General features: G+C 40.1%; 1 protein-coding gene across 6 annotated transcripts in view; it reads right to left on the bottom strand.

Moving 5' to 3' along the window:
* Window positions 1-14,428, bottom strand: part of SRGAP2 (SLIT-ROBO Rho GTPase activating protein 2) — a 115,400-nt gene that overhangs the window by 34,214 nt on the left and 66,758 nt on the right. For 4 of the 6 annotated variants that reach the window (XM_052814919.1, XM_052814922.1, XM_052814923.1 and 1 more), the window contains 5 exons: window positions 13,168-13,383; window positions 12,141-12,269; window positions 7,189-7,413; window positions 5,426-5,527; window positions 4,342-4,539 (listed from right to left, as the gene is read on the bottom strand). In XM_052814919.1, the coding sequence (XP_052670879.1) occupies window positions 4,342-4,539; window positions 5,426-5,527; window positions 7,189-7,413; window positions 12,141-12,269; window positions 13,168-13,383 (870 nt within the window). The remainder of the gene's footprint in view (window positions 1-4,341; window positions 4,540-5,425; window positions 5,528-7,188; window positions 7,414-12,140; window positions 12,270-13,167; window positions 13,384-14,428) is intronic. The other 2 variants (XM_052814920.1, XM_052814918.1) reach the window with 1 other exon arrangement.

Raw genomic sequence — 14,428 nt, 5'->3', positions numbered from 1 at the left:
GCTACTGTGCTTATTCTCTCACTTAACCTCTCTCACCCCACTTTACTTGTCAAATAGTGTGTCTTCCTCCACGCTGGATGATACACAGGGTTGCAGGGGGGGCACGGGACAAAACAAATAAAGATATTATTTAAGTTCAGATTTGTTCTCTCGGTGAAATATTATACAATCATGCAGTCATTTTTCCCACTTCTTTCTGATTTTTCACAGCTCTGCAAATGCTGGGTTTTTACAGCTCTTTCATCTCTTATTTTGCAGTTCGGAACAGCATTATTTATCTTCACTGTGCTGCAGCACATAAAATACTCTGCTGTATGGTAGCTGTCCACATTATAATTAGGACATGTTTACACTCAAAAATACATAAATAGCACATAACTATTAAAATACCACAGGCCATTCTTTAGATATGAGATATTTTAAAAATTCAGCTAGCAAAATGAACACAAAGAAAGGATTCTCATTTAATAATGAAATGTTTCAGTTCTTGTCTTCAGCCTTCCCCAATTCTATCCACTTTCTTCCAGTTCTGCTTTGGTATTGCCAAATTAGACTGCAAATCCTTAAGGTTAAAACCAGTATTTTAGCAATGAGAGTGCCTGGATCCTGCTTGTCCTATGCAGGTCATAACAACGGCAGCCTCCGTGCAAGGTGTAAAGAACTAAGGAGTAGTATATACATATACATATACTGTGGCAGTACTGAGGGTGGGGGGAAACCTTCCAGGAGCTAACAAAGTTTCCACTGCGGGGTCTCCAGCAGTAGTGTGTACCGACACAACAGACAAAAATGGCTGAGCTGGGGCTTTAATTAACTGCCAGGAGTTTGTGTTTCATGTTGCTTTGGTTGACAACATTGGAAGAAAAATTTCACAAGAATTAAGTCCCTTCGGAGAATCTCAGCACTTCCTGCTTCCTATGCTAATACTTCAACTTTTTGTTGTTGTTTTAGAAGAAAACAGGAAGCATGATCACTGTGGCAAAAAAAAATTAAACATATTTTTTAAATTTCCCTGTAGAATCTGTTCGCTATGCCCCAACTATGTATTTTGCTCAATCAGTTAAATTTTCGCATCAAATTTTGACAGAAGAAAACATGAAAAGGATAAGCTGCAAAAATAACTGGAGAATCTGAAGTGGTAATTTGAGGATAAATCTGTTTCTGGGAGGTGCCAAGCTCCCTGCCTCAAAATCATGATCAGGTGAAGAGACAGAAGGGCTAGAAGGCTCAGCTTCAAATAGCTCAAACAGCAGCTTAAAGATCAGCAAATCAACTCGATTTGGAAAAGTGTTAAGCTTCCCTTTGAAGCAGATATAAAAACTTAAGCTCAGCCTACTGGTAGCTGTGGTTCAGCGCAGGGCAGGCGAATTCCCTGAGCAGGGTGGGCAGAGGCACGCTGCTGGCACTCGCAGATGCTCTGGCTGATCGCTCTGGCTTTGAGGCATTTGCAGCGGTCGCAATGAGACCTCGTCTGCCCGCAGACGAGTACCAGGGATTGTTTTAAAGGAGAAAAAGAGAAGGTTCCTATCCAGTGCAGTATTTCATGCGTTCTCTCTACTTCCTCATGCCTAACATTCTGTACCCTGCCTGTTACAAGTACGCTTATGAAAAAAAAAAAAAAAAGTAATTTCAAAATAAGGCTTCAGGCTTTTTTCAATGAATTACAAAGATCCATGCATTTGATTTCTGGCTTAATAAAAACAGTCAAAAAAAAATATCAAACTACAGGAGAACTCCTAAGGATTTCATTTCTGGCAGAGCACAGCTGGAGTCAGAGTAAGTACAATCAGACACAAAGCAGTAGAAACATCCTCAAGTCACGTTACTTCTGCATTGTAAAAATTAAGAGGTGAAGATCTGTTGTCAGCCAAAGACAGTAAGCATTTTTGCACCTACCATCTCCTCAAAACCATGCAACTTTGACACCCTCTCTAAGCCCAAACTCATTGCAGTATTTTTCCAGCAAGAACCAGTTGTCAGGTGGCATACATAATGAATCGAAATGCAAACTAGACCATATCTTCCTGCCTTGTGGGAAAGGAGATTTTATGCTTTTGAGGCTATAAAGAAAAACAGTTTCTGCCACTGTCCCACATCCTTAACTGTCTCCCATCTGGAAAGCTCAGCAGTTTTCCTCCCTTCCTCCACCCCGCAAGAACGACTTCAAACAAGGCACTCGATTGAAGGAGCGGGTGAATCAGATCCCCGCTCCCCTGCGCCCCTGCTAGCGACTGAACGTGGGAACAGTGGCACATTGACACAACCAGCATGACGTTTCTGTGGGATCGATTAGCAGGGGAACTTTATATAATACTTACCCATGTCTTAAGGGTTTGGTAATAACAAATTTACATTAATTTTTAAAGCACTTCGCAGAATGAGCATTGTACTGGGTTTTAATCTTTCTAGAGGAAAAAATAACATTTCGACAAAGAGCTACAATTATCCCATTTTAGAGGTAAAAAGAATCAAATCATTCATTCCCCTTTTCACTTCTCAGGTAGGGCGGAGTGCCAGCTGTATTACAATTAGCAGTAGGATTTCAGCTCTGACAGGCATCCTCACGCTAGCTCCGATTTTGCTGGCTCAGGAAGCAGGAGAGTAGCCATGGCAGCGGCAGTACCCTCCTGCCAGGCACCCAGGACACATGCCTGGATTTCAGCTCCCTGAAGTCACTGCTGCTTCCTTGCTTTAGCTACCTGCATTAGCTCAGTGCTAAGTCAATCATCATTCCTATGCTTTTCACTGACACGGGGAAGTTTTAAGCTTCTACTCTGCATACAAATCTTCCTTCAAAGCCCTAACAACAGAGCCATCTCGGCACCAGCGTGCGATGATATGCCTCTAGTGGAAATACAGCTTATACCAGCATAGAGATACTACAGTCAGTACTCCTTCAATTCAATTCCCATGGTGGCATCACTATATTTACCTAAGAGCTCTGCCTAGCTAGCAATGCAGTACGTGGAATTTCCAACTTGAGTGACATAGTAATATGGAATATTCTTTCAAATTAGTATTTTTTTTTCAGTTCATAGCCCTCAGCATCTAGCACATCATAAGGTACGAGGGGATTTAAATCTCTATTCTGCACTACACTGTTTTTTCCCCCTACACAAAGAATGCCTCGCCCATATTGCTGCACAGCTCTGCCCTCAGTCTCATTAATAATCATCTGAGCGTTTTCTCATATACTGAAAAAACTTCTCATAGATTCAAAGCTTGAAATCCTTATAAAGGATATTTATAAGTCTGGTCAATAGTAGATCAATCAAGCATCTGATTAGGCTGGTTAAAGAGGGCCTCCCTGTAACAGCTTCGTTCTGTTGATAGTTATTTTACCCACATTGTGCAGGACATGACAGGCTGCACCTCTGCTTACTGAAATGGCTCTGCAGTCCTGCTGGGACCTCACTGTTCTGCAGCAGGATATGAACACGATGAAATGGAAAAATATTACATCCAAATAAAGCCCTGGGTTCGGTCTCCTATTTGAACTTACAATAGTCCCTCTCTAGAGAGGGAATGCTTAGAGTTCAATTAAACATCATTTTTCTAGTTTCATAACCCTGGGCAGGGTGGTCAATCCCTTCTTAATTGAATCAGTTTCTCCACCCACTTTTCTCAATAGCCAGTTTCACCTTCTACGAAGGCTTTTTCATTTTTGTAAGTCAAGGCCTGGCAGAAACCATCCTGCCAGCTAGTGTAATTTGCACAGAAACTTCAGGCTTTTAATAAGCAAAACCATTCTTGGAAGAGGATTGTAAAGGGCATTAAGTATAGCAAAAGATGCCCAAAGGAATGACAAAGTAACCAGGGTAAGAGGTATGATTTTCATCTGCTATTTTGAAATATTTTTAAAATGGAAATGAATTCAACAGTTTAACATAAATCTACTTAGGAAAAAAACATATGGTCTGGTATGAAATTCAATATAAAAAGCTCTTAGCATCTTGTAAAAATGCATCGACTCAATTAAAAGCTTATGTGAGCTGAAATTCTAAGATGATAATAACAAAAATATGAAAGCGCTAAACATTCTTTTAGTTTGTATTATTTTTGAAAATTGATATTTACAAGCTATTAAGTTCTTTCTCAGACAATTCCTTTTTAGATGCAGAAGAAATCAAATTTTACACAACTTATCCACATCAACAAAGGTATCCCAATATATTTGTAAAGAATTCAAAGCACCCATTTTTAAAACCTAACATGCTTACTCTGCTTGTCCAAAATCAATTACGGAAGCATTTTTGTAAGATGATAGCATCATTTTGCACTTTCTTGTGAGTATAATTCTAAATACATTATACGTGCTCATACTGAAAATTAACTCCTTACTGTGAAATAGAACTGCTCTGTCTCCTGCTGGTTGGCCCGTCTCTTGGCAATGCTCGGTTTGCTCATGAATGTTTCCGAGACAGTGGATTTAACAGACTCCATAGAGTTGCTGTACTGAAAGCAGTCAGAGACATCAAAGTCCTCTATCGTGACTATATCCTGGATTGTCTGGAGTGTAGCTTCCATAGTCTTCTTAACCTGTCCAGCAAGCACAAGAGTACTTAAAAAAAGAAGATAGTATGTTGCAAGTAAAAAACAGAGTAAGCACCCTGGAGCATTTTACTAATAAACAGATATTACTGGTTTCACATCCTGTGTGCCATAACTAAGGTGCAAGTTATGCTCATTAACAGCACAGTCCATATAAACAAAGGGCTGGCAGCACGCAGAACCTGCCAAGAGTAGGAAAACAGTTGTGATCTTACAGGCTGGGATGAGGAGGAGATGTAAGGCAATTCAACCTCAAAGCAAAGAGTGCTGGAACAAAGATCTTATAATCGTCTTCTGTAACTACATCTACTGGGCATCAAATGTTAAATATTAAAAACAGGACTTTGCGGCACTGTAAATTTTTACTGAAGACCAGAATCAACTTCCTAGACATAAAGGAGTCGCAAATTTTGCCCAAGGAGGATTAAAAATTCTTGAACACAGAGGTGCAGATTAGGTATTTTGACCTGTTCCCAAACAAATGCCATTGATCTAGTCTTCTCATCTCAGATGACGAATTAAACAAAAATTAGCTCTTACCTTAGGTTAGGCAAACTCACTGTCTTCACTTCAAAACATTAAATTCCTCTTTTTCTCTTAGCTATCCAAATACAACTTTTGCAACATAGCCAGTCCTATCAACTTAAGGATGGGAAAAGAGATATGTGGAGGTATTTTAAAGGATCCTCACCACACACCCAGCTTTCATGCGAGATCACACACTAATGTACTGCTGGCCTCAGCTGCCTTATTCTGGAATTTTACCACAAGTCTTCATAAAAGAGGATCACAGCAACTAGATTCTTCCTTAACTAGTCCCCACTCCCCACTGGAAGTGGTAAGAGCATTGTTGATTTTTGGTTGATTAGCTCACCTCTTCATTTTCAATCTTAAGCGTAGATAATCTAGACTGCAATTGCTGGCACCTCTGCACTAACTCACTCTGGACTGGTTGTTGGGCACATAGCTGCGACTCCTGGAAGAGAAACAGCACCGCTTTTAGAGGGCTAGGAAAAAAACCACATAATCAAGAGCATTGTGATTACTTCATTCAATTACTACAAGCAAACATCTTCCAAAGTGCTTCATTTTAAAACTTTGTAGCCCTGGATTTCAACCAGTGGAAAGGTCCATGTTCTACCAAATATCAGTATCAAATTCCTGACTGTATTGAAAAGTAAGCAAGAGAGAGAACATGAACATCAAAGAAGAACTAGAAAAAATTAGCTACTTTCCAAAATGTAAGCTCATCATGTGTTTTGAAAGTCTGAAGGTGCTTTATTACAGATATTAGGTTAAATCACATTGCACATCAAGAAGAATTTGGTTCAATGTATTAGCCAGGCATCCTGGGGCAGGGTATGAGTGGCTGAGCTTGCTCAGCTGAACTACCTGTACACTGCAGCAACAAGTACGATTCACTATCTGATAAATTCAGGGTAGTCGAAATAAAAAAAAAGAGCAGGCTAGAGACCTGTCAAACATGCCAGAACTGTGGACTTCCTCGTACTGTTAAGAATTAGTCTTGACTATTTCACAGCATGAGGCAGCTTTTCCTTTTAGTTGTGTTTTGTTGTTGTTTTTTAAAAGGAAGACACTGACCTCATTCCGCAAGGCTATTTTTTAAAGACAGAAATTGGAATTGGAGCTTTATCACACGCGTGCACGTACGCCATCATATATTCAATCTGGTATACACAGGACCATTGCAACAAGACTATCAGCTTGCATTTATAAACACTCAGACCTTGAAAAGAACCAAGATAAATGATTCGGCAAATGTGAGCTGTTAACTGAACGACAGTCTGCAGGTAATTCTTTTTCTTCCCCTGATATTACAGGATACAACCAAAGCACAGAAAACCCAAGAAACATCATTTGCAGTCTGAGGGTTTCACTTAAGAGGGAAGAGACAAGGAGGAGCCTTAAGCAGCGATTGTAATTCTTAGACCAAAAGAAGAGGCCGGCTGCAAGAGACCATCCTTACAGTGTTTCCTCAGTGTTCAGGATAATCTAGAAATCCAACCAATTGACCTAAATTATTACATTGTACATGTGTTCCCATTTAGAACCGGTTTCAGCTTGTGCGACTTTAAACAGTTCCCAGATGAGTAACCACATCTTGATAAACCTATAGAGATTTTCATTGCCAAAAATGAAAGTCCCGACCGCCTTGTCTCACAATGAAGATGCATAAAGCACCACTATAAACCATTTGTGCTCTAAGATTACACACTCAAATGCCTCAAAACACAGCATTTAAGTTTCTTATTTTGTTGCCCCTTCAAATCTCTAACTTCAGAGTCTGTCTCAGAGGGCAGGGGTTAACTTGTGGGTTGAATGAGAAGTTAAAACAGTGTTTCCAATCTACATTTAGTATTATACCTAATTAAGCATTTTCATCTTCAGTAGCTTTGATAGTCAAAAAGTGAGAGTCAGTTGTATTCAGACATCTGTGCCATGAGCCTCTGCTTAATCTTCAAATCAGCTCCCTTTTCCAAGGCTCCCTTCTACCTCCCAAAAATAGAGCCAAACAGGTGGCCTTTTAGTGGGTCTATCTATCAAAGACGAGGGAAGTAAACAGGCAAAGCTGCAAGTGTTTACAGAGCTAGAGCCGGAGGAGGAATATAAACTGACCATATCACCCATATGCGGCTGAAACTCAAACTTCATGGGCGGACAGAAGACATTGTTGTACATCTCCATCAGGCGCTGCTTATCACTGTTGGCATCCAGGTTCTCAACGGCGTTTTCAATGGCATCCAGACCCTCATGCTTTGACTGCTCCAGGTTTAGCTCAGCAGACAAGAATGTCCTGAGAGCTCTGTTGAGGCTAGCGTGGTATCCCAGGTCACAACACTGCTGGAAAAAGACACACAATTCCATATGAATAAGCGAAGAAATTCTGTAATGGAAATTAAAATGTTTCCGAAGCCAGAAGTTAGATAAATGGATAACAAGTCGTGGATATTTATCATCTTCTGGGTACCAGAGCAGTCTCACATCTCTCACTGAATGCAGAGGCATCTTGACTAGGGGTCCTCAGAGTTGGCCCTGAACAGAATTCTCAGCCTCTAATCCCATACAAATTTCAACATCATGTTATAATTAGTCTCCAAGACAAGTACAGCTTAAACACTTTGCAGAGTTCTCATGGAGTACTGGAGAGTTCACTTAATGCTGTTAAAAAACCAAAAAGCAACCTAGAAATGGGTATGTTCAGTGTACTTCTTTGGATTTTTACTTTCAGGGGCACTGATTCCCATTGAAAACACTCCAAAATCCTTAAATAAAATTATTCAAAGTAAGAGGGAAACAATGCACTAAAGTACTACCCAGAGAAACAAGACACAGGATTTGGATCATCTGCAAAGGTTAATCTGCATCTAAATTTTTCCGCCCAAGATAAAGAAAACTGTTTAATTCAGTGTACTTCAGGAAGCAAGAACATGACCTGTACATCACAGGCATAAAGAACAGAGAACTCCAAAAAGCAACAAGCAATCAGTTGGGATGACTTCATTGCTGGGGTGAAACAGAAAAGCAAAAACTTTCAAGCAGAAAGTGGTCGTGGTCAAGAATTTCCTGGCTATTACTGACAGCAGGATGATGTCACTGGAAGACAATCAAGCAGCTTCATCTCCACCATGGCTGCGCAGCCAAGTCTTAATGTTTCAGAAGGGAGAAAGGCGCTTTTCATTAGCTGATCAGAAACAGCCTGAATTTTTCAGACATCTAATAAAGTGAGTGAGAAAGGAGCCCACCTTCTTGGAATTACAAGCAAGATTACATACACTAGGAGAATATCCAAAAAGAAAGAGACCATCTGCTTGATTGCTGTGCTGTTCTGTAAGCAAAATTCACATGAAATCTCCTCCTCACCCATCATTTGGGTCTCATCACTGTCATTGTGTGCAAACGCGCAAAAAAAAAAAAAAGGGGGGGGGGGGCGGGGAGAAGGAGGGGTGGAGGGAGAGAGAAGAGAGCAACTACTGGACCATTCCCTGCTTTCACAGAATTTCTGTCACCAAGTGCTGCTAGATGCCTGCCTCCTGTGCCAACAAGCTGTGGCAGGTGTGGAGTCTTGTAAAAAGAGCTGCAGTTGCTGGTTAGGCTGGAGGCAGAGAATTAAAGGACATTACATTCAATCAGAAAGAACAAAAACTAGCCAAAAAAACCCAAACAAAAGACGCTTGATTGAGAATTTGCACGTGTGGAGGCAGTCTTGGATCAACAGCCACTCAAAGCTACTGCTCTTCTGCATGCACATTACAGTGCCATCCTCTGCAGTAATTTGGGGAAAGCTAGTCCAAGTTGGGCCAACAGTCCAGCCAGGATTAGGAGCAGCTCAGATTTAACAGGAGCAGTCACTCCTTTTCCCCTCCTGCTGTGGGCCAGACAGTTGCACACCCACCCAGGGCGACCAGCTTGTCCTCCCTGCGCTCGCCCTCCTCCAGCACACAGCTGCGTCCAGAAGGAAAGCTCATCTGCTGCACAAGGGGAGCTCGCTGGTGGGACTGGGAAGTCAAACGGGACTTAATATTTTACACTCCACCTCACTTAGCAGCAGGACTACATTAAGACAGCAAAGTTTTTTAGCTTTATGTTATCGAAGCTAGTGACAGGAAACATTTTTCAGCCCACTCCCCCACTTTAACATTTTAAAAAGTCCAGCGCACCATATTTATAAATGTATCAGTCTTGTCATCCCTCTTCTGGGTTATATAAATGTTTGATGGAATCGTTCCCCAAGGAAATCAATTTTTTATAAGAATTTAATGATAACTCATTCAAATTCACTTCTCAACATGACAGCTGATTAACCCTTTGCCAGATAGCAGTTTTCAAACAGGCCCAAAACAGAAGATTTAAGGAGAAAGAGCCCTCTGTTTTAAAATGCAATTTACATTTGGAAGGGAAAGTATGAGATCCTGGAGTAAGCAGCAATAGTACACCTATTCGTAGAAAAGCAAACATTAGGACTGACACATACACATGCGCTTTTATCTTTTTTAAATTCTGTCCTAGTGACCCTTTCGTAAAAATGAGTTAATACAAACTTCCCCATTACTGTAATATTTCATTAGCATCAAAGAGCTGTCTCAGTTCCCAAAGTCAGGAAATTCAAAACTACTGGGCTATGTCAGGAACAATTTATTGCTCTTAACTCACGATGAAGAATTAACTCACTCTTATCCTTCCATGCACATTGGAGGGGGAACACAATGTGTTGTATAAACATGACAAGTTTAATGCTATTTGGCCTAACACAATCTACTTGTAAGTAACTTTGAAGATTGCTTTTATATTATATTTCAAAATTCAATATCATCAAATGATTAGATCAAGGAAAAGAACTAAGACCTGGCTTAAAAATCACATTTTTAAGTCAGATGCTTCAGATAACCATCGCTGGTTATAATTGTTAATTTTCGATCCTTCAGGATCAAAGGCATTAGTAAATCCATATTCCCTGCGTCTTAACAATGAGATAACTGAATTCCATCTCCTGTGCTCCCAGGCAATCCCACGTTTTTCTTCCGCAAACAGAGCAGATAGTACTTTTCTTTTAAAGATTATGAGAACTTGCAATGTAGTGTTAAATTGAATGCTTCAAGGAACTCAAGGGGGTTAACATGGGCATGGACTCACCCAGAGTCACGATGGCTCCTCTCTAGGAACAGTGACAAATCCACGTACTGCAGAAGCTTGGCTTCTTGTCTTGCACCACTGCCTACCATGTCTCAGAGACTGCTGAGACTATCTAGTGAGAGAAGCACTTCCTTCAAAGCTGGATAACCTACATTTGTCAATGTACTAGAAAGATCTCAGGTCTGTGCTTAAAAATTGTTACGGGTTTATGAAATCCAAATGGATTCTTTACTATATACGACTCATGAAAATGTACTAAGACCAGTCTGTCAGCAGAAAACTGAACCAAGCACATTTGCAGTATTTGGGGGAGGCCTTACAGATAGGATTTTAAAAGAAAAAATGAAGACAATTAAATTATGCTGATGTCAGTGAAATGAATCCCTATCTTGTACATTTCAATATAAAAATACATAGACATAATTTGTTAAAAAACCAAGATGGCACAATTCAAGTTAAGCAAATGTTAACCAAAAAAGGTCTCCTAAACAGGCAGCAGGTATAAATGAAACATGCCTCTTCAGTACAGCAATTTTGCAAAACATGACATTTTTAAATAACGGTATTTTTCAAAACCATCTAGCACTGACAATCCTGACCTCCAAAGGACAGGTTTAAATAAATACCTACCAGAAGAGCACTTCATGTGATTTTATGATCAGCTGAATAAATGTATTATATGTACTGTTAGGTATTATAATAGCTGACTAATTAATAGTGATCTGAGTGCTCTTTATTGCCTGTGTCTAGAGACACTTCTGCTCATTACTCCCCCCTCCTACAAAGAAAGTTCCCTTCAGGCTTTGCAGTTGAGTGTTTCTAATAGCGAAGGCAGTGTGTTGTCCTTGGCAAGCAGAGTAAGATCAAGCAACAGTCACTGACCCAGACACAACATGTTCAGTGCATTTGGTACTCTAGTTCTGCAGGTTGAAGTGGGTAGTTATGTATTTGTGCAAAAACTCAGGATTCCTAACTGGCTTTTCTGAGTTTTCAAAAAGGAGAGATTTGGGGTTTTTTGTCGTGCATTTTACTAAAAGCAGAATTGATGCCCCCTGAATACTGGGGGCATCATTCAGCTGCAGAACAGAGAGCTTTCAGGCAGCTGGCAAACAAGCTCCCTCCACCTTCTGCTCCATTACCCAGTTTCTGCAGAGAGCATTCTCATTCTAAGGAAATGGGGGACTGGTTTCTGTAGCCAGTTTATTTCTTTGTTTCTTTGCGTAGACAGAGAGATGGCAGAGTGGCAAGCAGTGGAACCTCCATCACTGTTGACACTCCTCTGACACCTTTCAGAACTGGACTGAAAGTGCTCTGCAGTCCCAATGACAGAAGAAATGCATCAAGTCACTGTAGAGCTGGTGGTTAGGGTATCAGAGAATGGAAGGTCTAAAAAGCAGGAAGGTTCAAGCCTCTTGTGAAATATGCTAGAGAAAGCATTAACCTTGAAATATATGGAATTTTTCAAAACAAGTTAAAAGCAGCTTTAGAAAATGCTTCTGTCCTCGATTTCTTTTACCAACTGGTATACTGTTTCTCCAGTTAACATTCTTTTTTTAAATGTGCTTCTGAGTTATAGTTTTGCAGGTTTGCTTAAAATAGTAAATAGAAAATGTCAAGCAACAGTGTGATACTGAAGCTGAGTTTCATTTTAACTAAGCAACTCCTCCTTCTACACATTTCAATGCCAGGTTTCTTGTGCAAGCTTCTGTCTGTGCAACAAACTCTGACTTAGCTATCTAAGAAAAGCTCACTTAACAGCTTAATGACCAATTATCACGCCTGTTGTTACCCTCTGAGCTGCCCATCCAAGACCATCATTCCACAGCTGTACAGAGGTTAGTAGTTGTGCTGGTATATAAGATGTTGAAAAAGGAGAGGCACATGTGAGGGTTAATGGCAATGATATTCATTGCAGGCACCCAAGCAGCAGCACTTACATCAATGAGATCAGACAGGTCATGAATGTAATACTTGAATACAGATGCATTGGTGGCTTCCAGAGCTAGCAGATACTCATTTCTTGCCTTAATAGCCTTCAGTCTATTTTCTGTGTACTTTGCTTGGCGCTAAAAGAGAACCAAAAACAGAATACATTTTAAAAAGGGGTGCAGCAGGAGCAATAGCATTCTTAGGAACACCAGAGAATACAGAACGAATCTTACTCTGCTCACAGTTTTTGTTCATTTGGATTCCAGTTTTATCAAGACTCAAAGACTTAGATTTTAGATCAATTATTTAGATGTTTTTAAGCATTACTATACTAGGTAGCTTTGCATTTAAAGTCTTCTCTTAAAATAGGGTTGGAGAAGATTAAGGGAAGAATGAAGGAATGAGGTGAGTTTATGAGGTTATGGCCCAGCTCCAGCACTACCAGAGCAGCTGCTAGAAGCCCACAGGTAGTCTGCAGGCACCCCACCTCTTCCAACAGAAGCTAGGACTAAACCTAGTCCTTCCAGAGCCTAAATCAATCCAAAAATAACTCTTCACTTTCTATTTGCTTGAATCTTAGTGCTGAACTGCTTAACTGACTGACCGATTGCTAAGGCAACTGGTTCTGCCCATGAAGTCAATTTGGGACTGCATGTCTCCCTGTAGCACAGGTCAGATCTTAAGCTGGCGTGAAATGGTAAACAAAAATCTTGTACTCTGTACAAGAAAAAAAAAAAATATGTTAACCATGACTTCCAAGGCGGCAGTTGTTATTTTCATACTCGAACCTCGTTTTAGCTTTTTGTGCCATGCCTGTATAACCTGGGATAACTCAAAATATGTATCTGATTGTCCTAAAAGAAGCCTGCTGCTAGCTTTTGCCTTTCCTAAATCTGAATGTTTAGAACTTGTAAAAAACTGACACTTGCATTTGAATATCACAAAGGAGGGAATTTAGTAGCTCCTGTGTTGAACTACTGCAAAGGTCCCCTCCTCAAGCACGCTACACAAGCAGTAGCAATGCTATGGAAGTACCTTCTCCTTCATTTTCTCTATTTTTTTGACAGAGCTTCGTCGAACGTGTTTTTCTTCAAACTTGACGTTGGAAGTTGAGTCAGGGGAGCGTGGTGTCTGCTTGTCCTCTTGTTTCACCGACTTCCCAATCTGCTTTTCTTCCTGCTTCTCTGCCTCTTTCAGTTTGCTCTGAGCACTAATGCTGTCAGCATTGTACATATGGTAGGTTTTCATAACCTGCAGAAAATGACACATAAGAGTCAGAGAGCACCACAGTTCGATTTGCTGAGGAAGAAGTGGGTTTACCTAACCAACAAACTAGGCATACAGATGTTTTGCCTTACTTTATCTGCATGTCGAAGTCTTAGAGAGAACAGTAATAGATGAATCTGGAAAGCTCACAGGCTAGGAGGGAGGAAAAAATCCTAAGAAACAATTCACATGCTGTGACATGTTATTTTGTAATTTGGCCAATGCACTCCCCAAAACTGTAGGTTTCTTTAACGTAAATATTTCATAATAACTGTCCATCATGTTAATATTAAATGCAAGATATCGTACTAACTAAGCAAAGGCATTTGGACAGTGACCAGCAAGTCAGATCTGGTTGCTAGTTCTGAGTTAGAAGTACCTAAACTGGCAAAATGCTCAGGGAAATTTCACATCTCGAAAAAGCATGACAGAAGATGCACAAATGAAAGTGTGGCTCTCAAAATGAATCTGAAATCAAAGTGGATTATTTTGCAGCTGCTTCTTTGTTTAACTTTGGCATGCGCCTTCTTGTACGATCCAATAAAGGAGTCATAAAAACCAAAAAAGAGATACAGACTAAATCTAGCCTCCTTACTATTCAAAGAAAATTATATGCCAACGTTGGAAAATGAAAGGTTTTCATCAGCAGGTAAGGTTTCAGAAGGGATGCTTATCAGTCTCTCATCTGGATGAATCAGTCCTTTAAACATCACAAGTCTTTGAGGAACTGTATGCAAATCAATAGTCTGAACACAATGGCTGCAAAAGCAACTCAGGTTCAATTTGTTTAAATCAAATTTGATATGTAAAAGTACTTCTGTTCACCTTATGTAATAAAAATACTAATAACAGAGTGTGGTTCTTTTGCTCAGGGAGACCTGGGCCCTGTACTATATGGACAACTTCTATTACAGCACATTTTTTATACTTAAGTATAGATAAATATCCCCCAAAGTAAAAAAAAAACCAACAAACATTTGTTTCACAGGATATTCATGTCTAGCTTTGTGTTAAGAAAACAGAACCAAAA

This window comes from Harpia harpyja, chromosome 19, assembly GCF_026419915.1.
Source record: "Harpia harpyja isolate bHarHar1 chromosome 19, bHarHar1 primary haplotype, whole genome shotgun sequence".
NCBI classification, from domain to species: domain Eukaryota; kingdom Metazoa; phylum Chordata; class Aves; order Accipitriformes; family Accipitridae; genus Harpia; species Harpia harpyja.
This window is presented reverse-complemented; position numbering and strand designations above follow the sequence as displayed.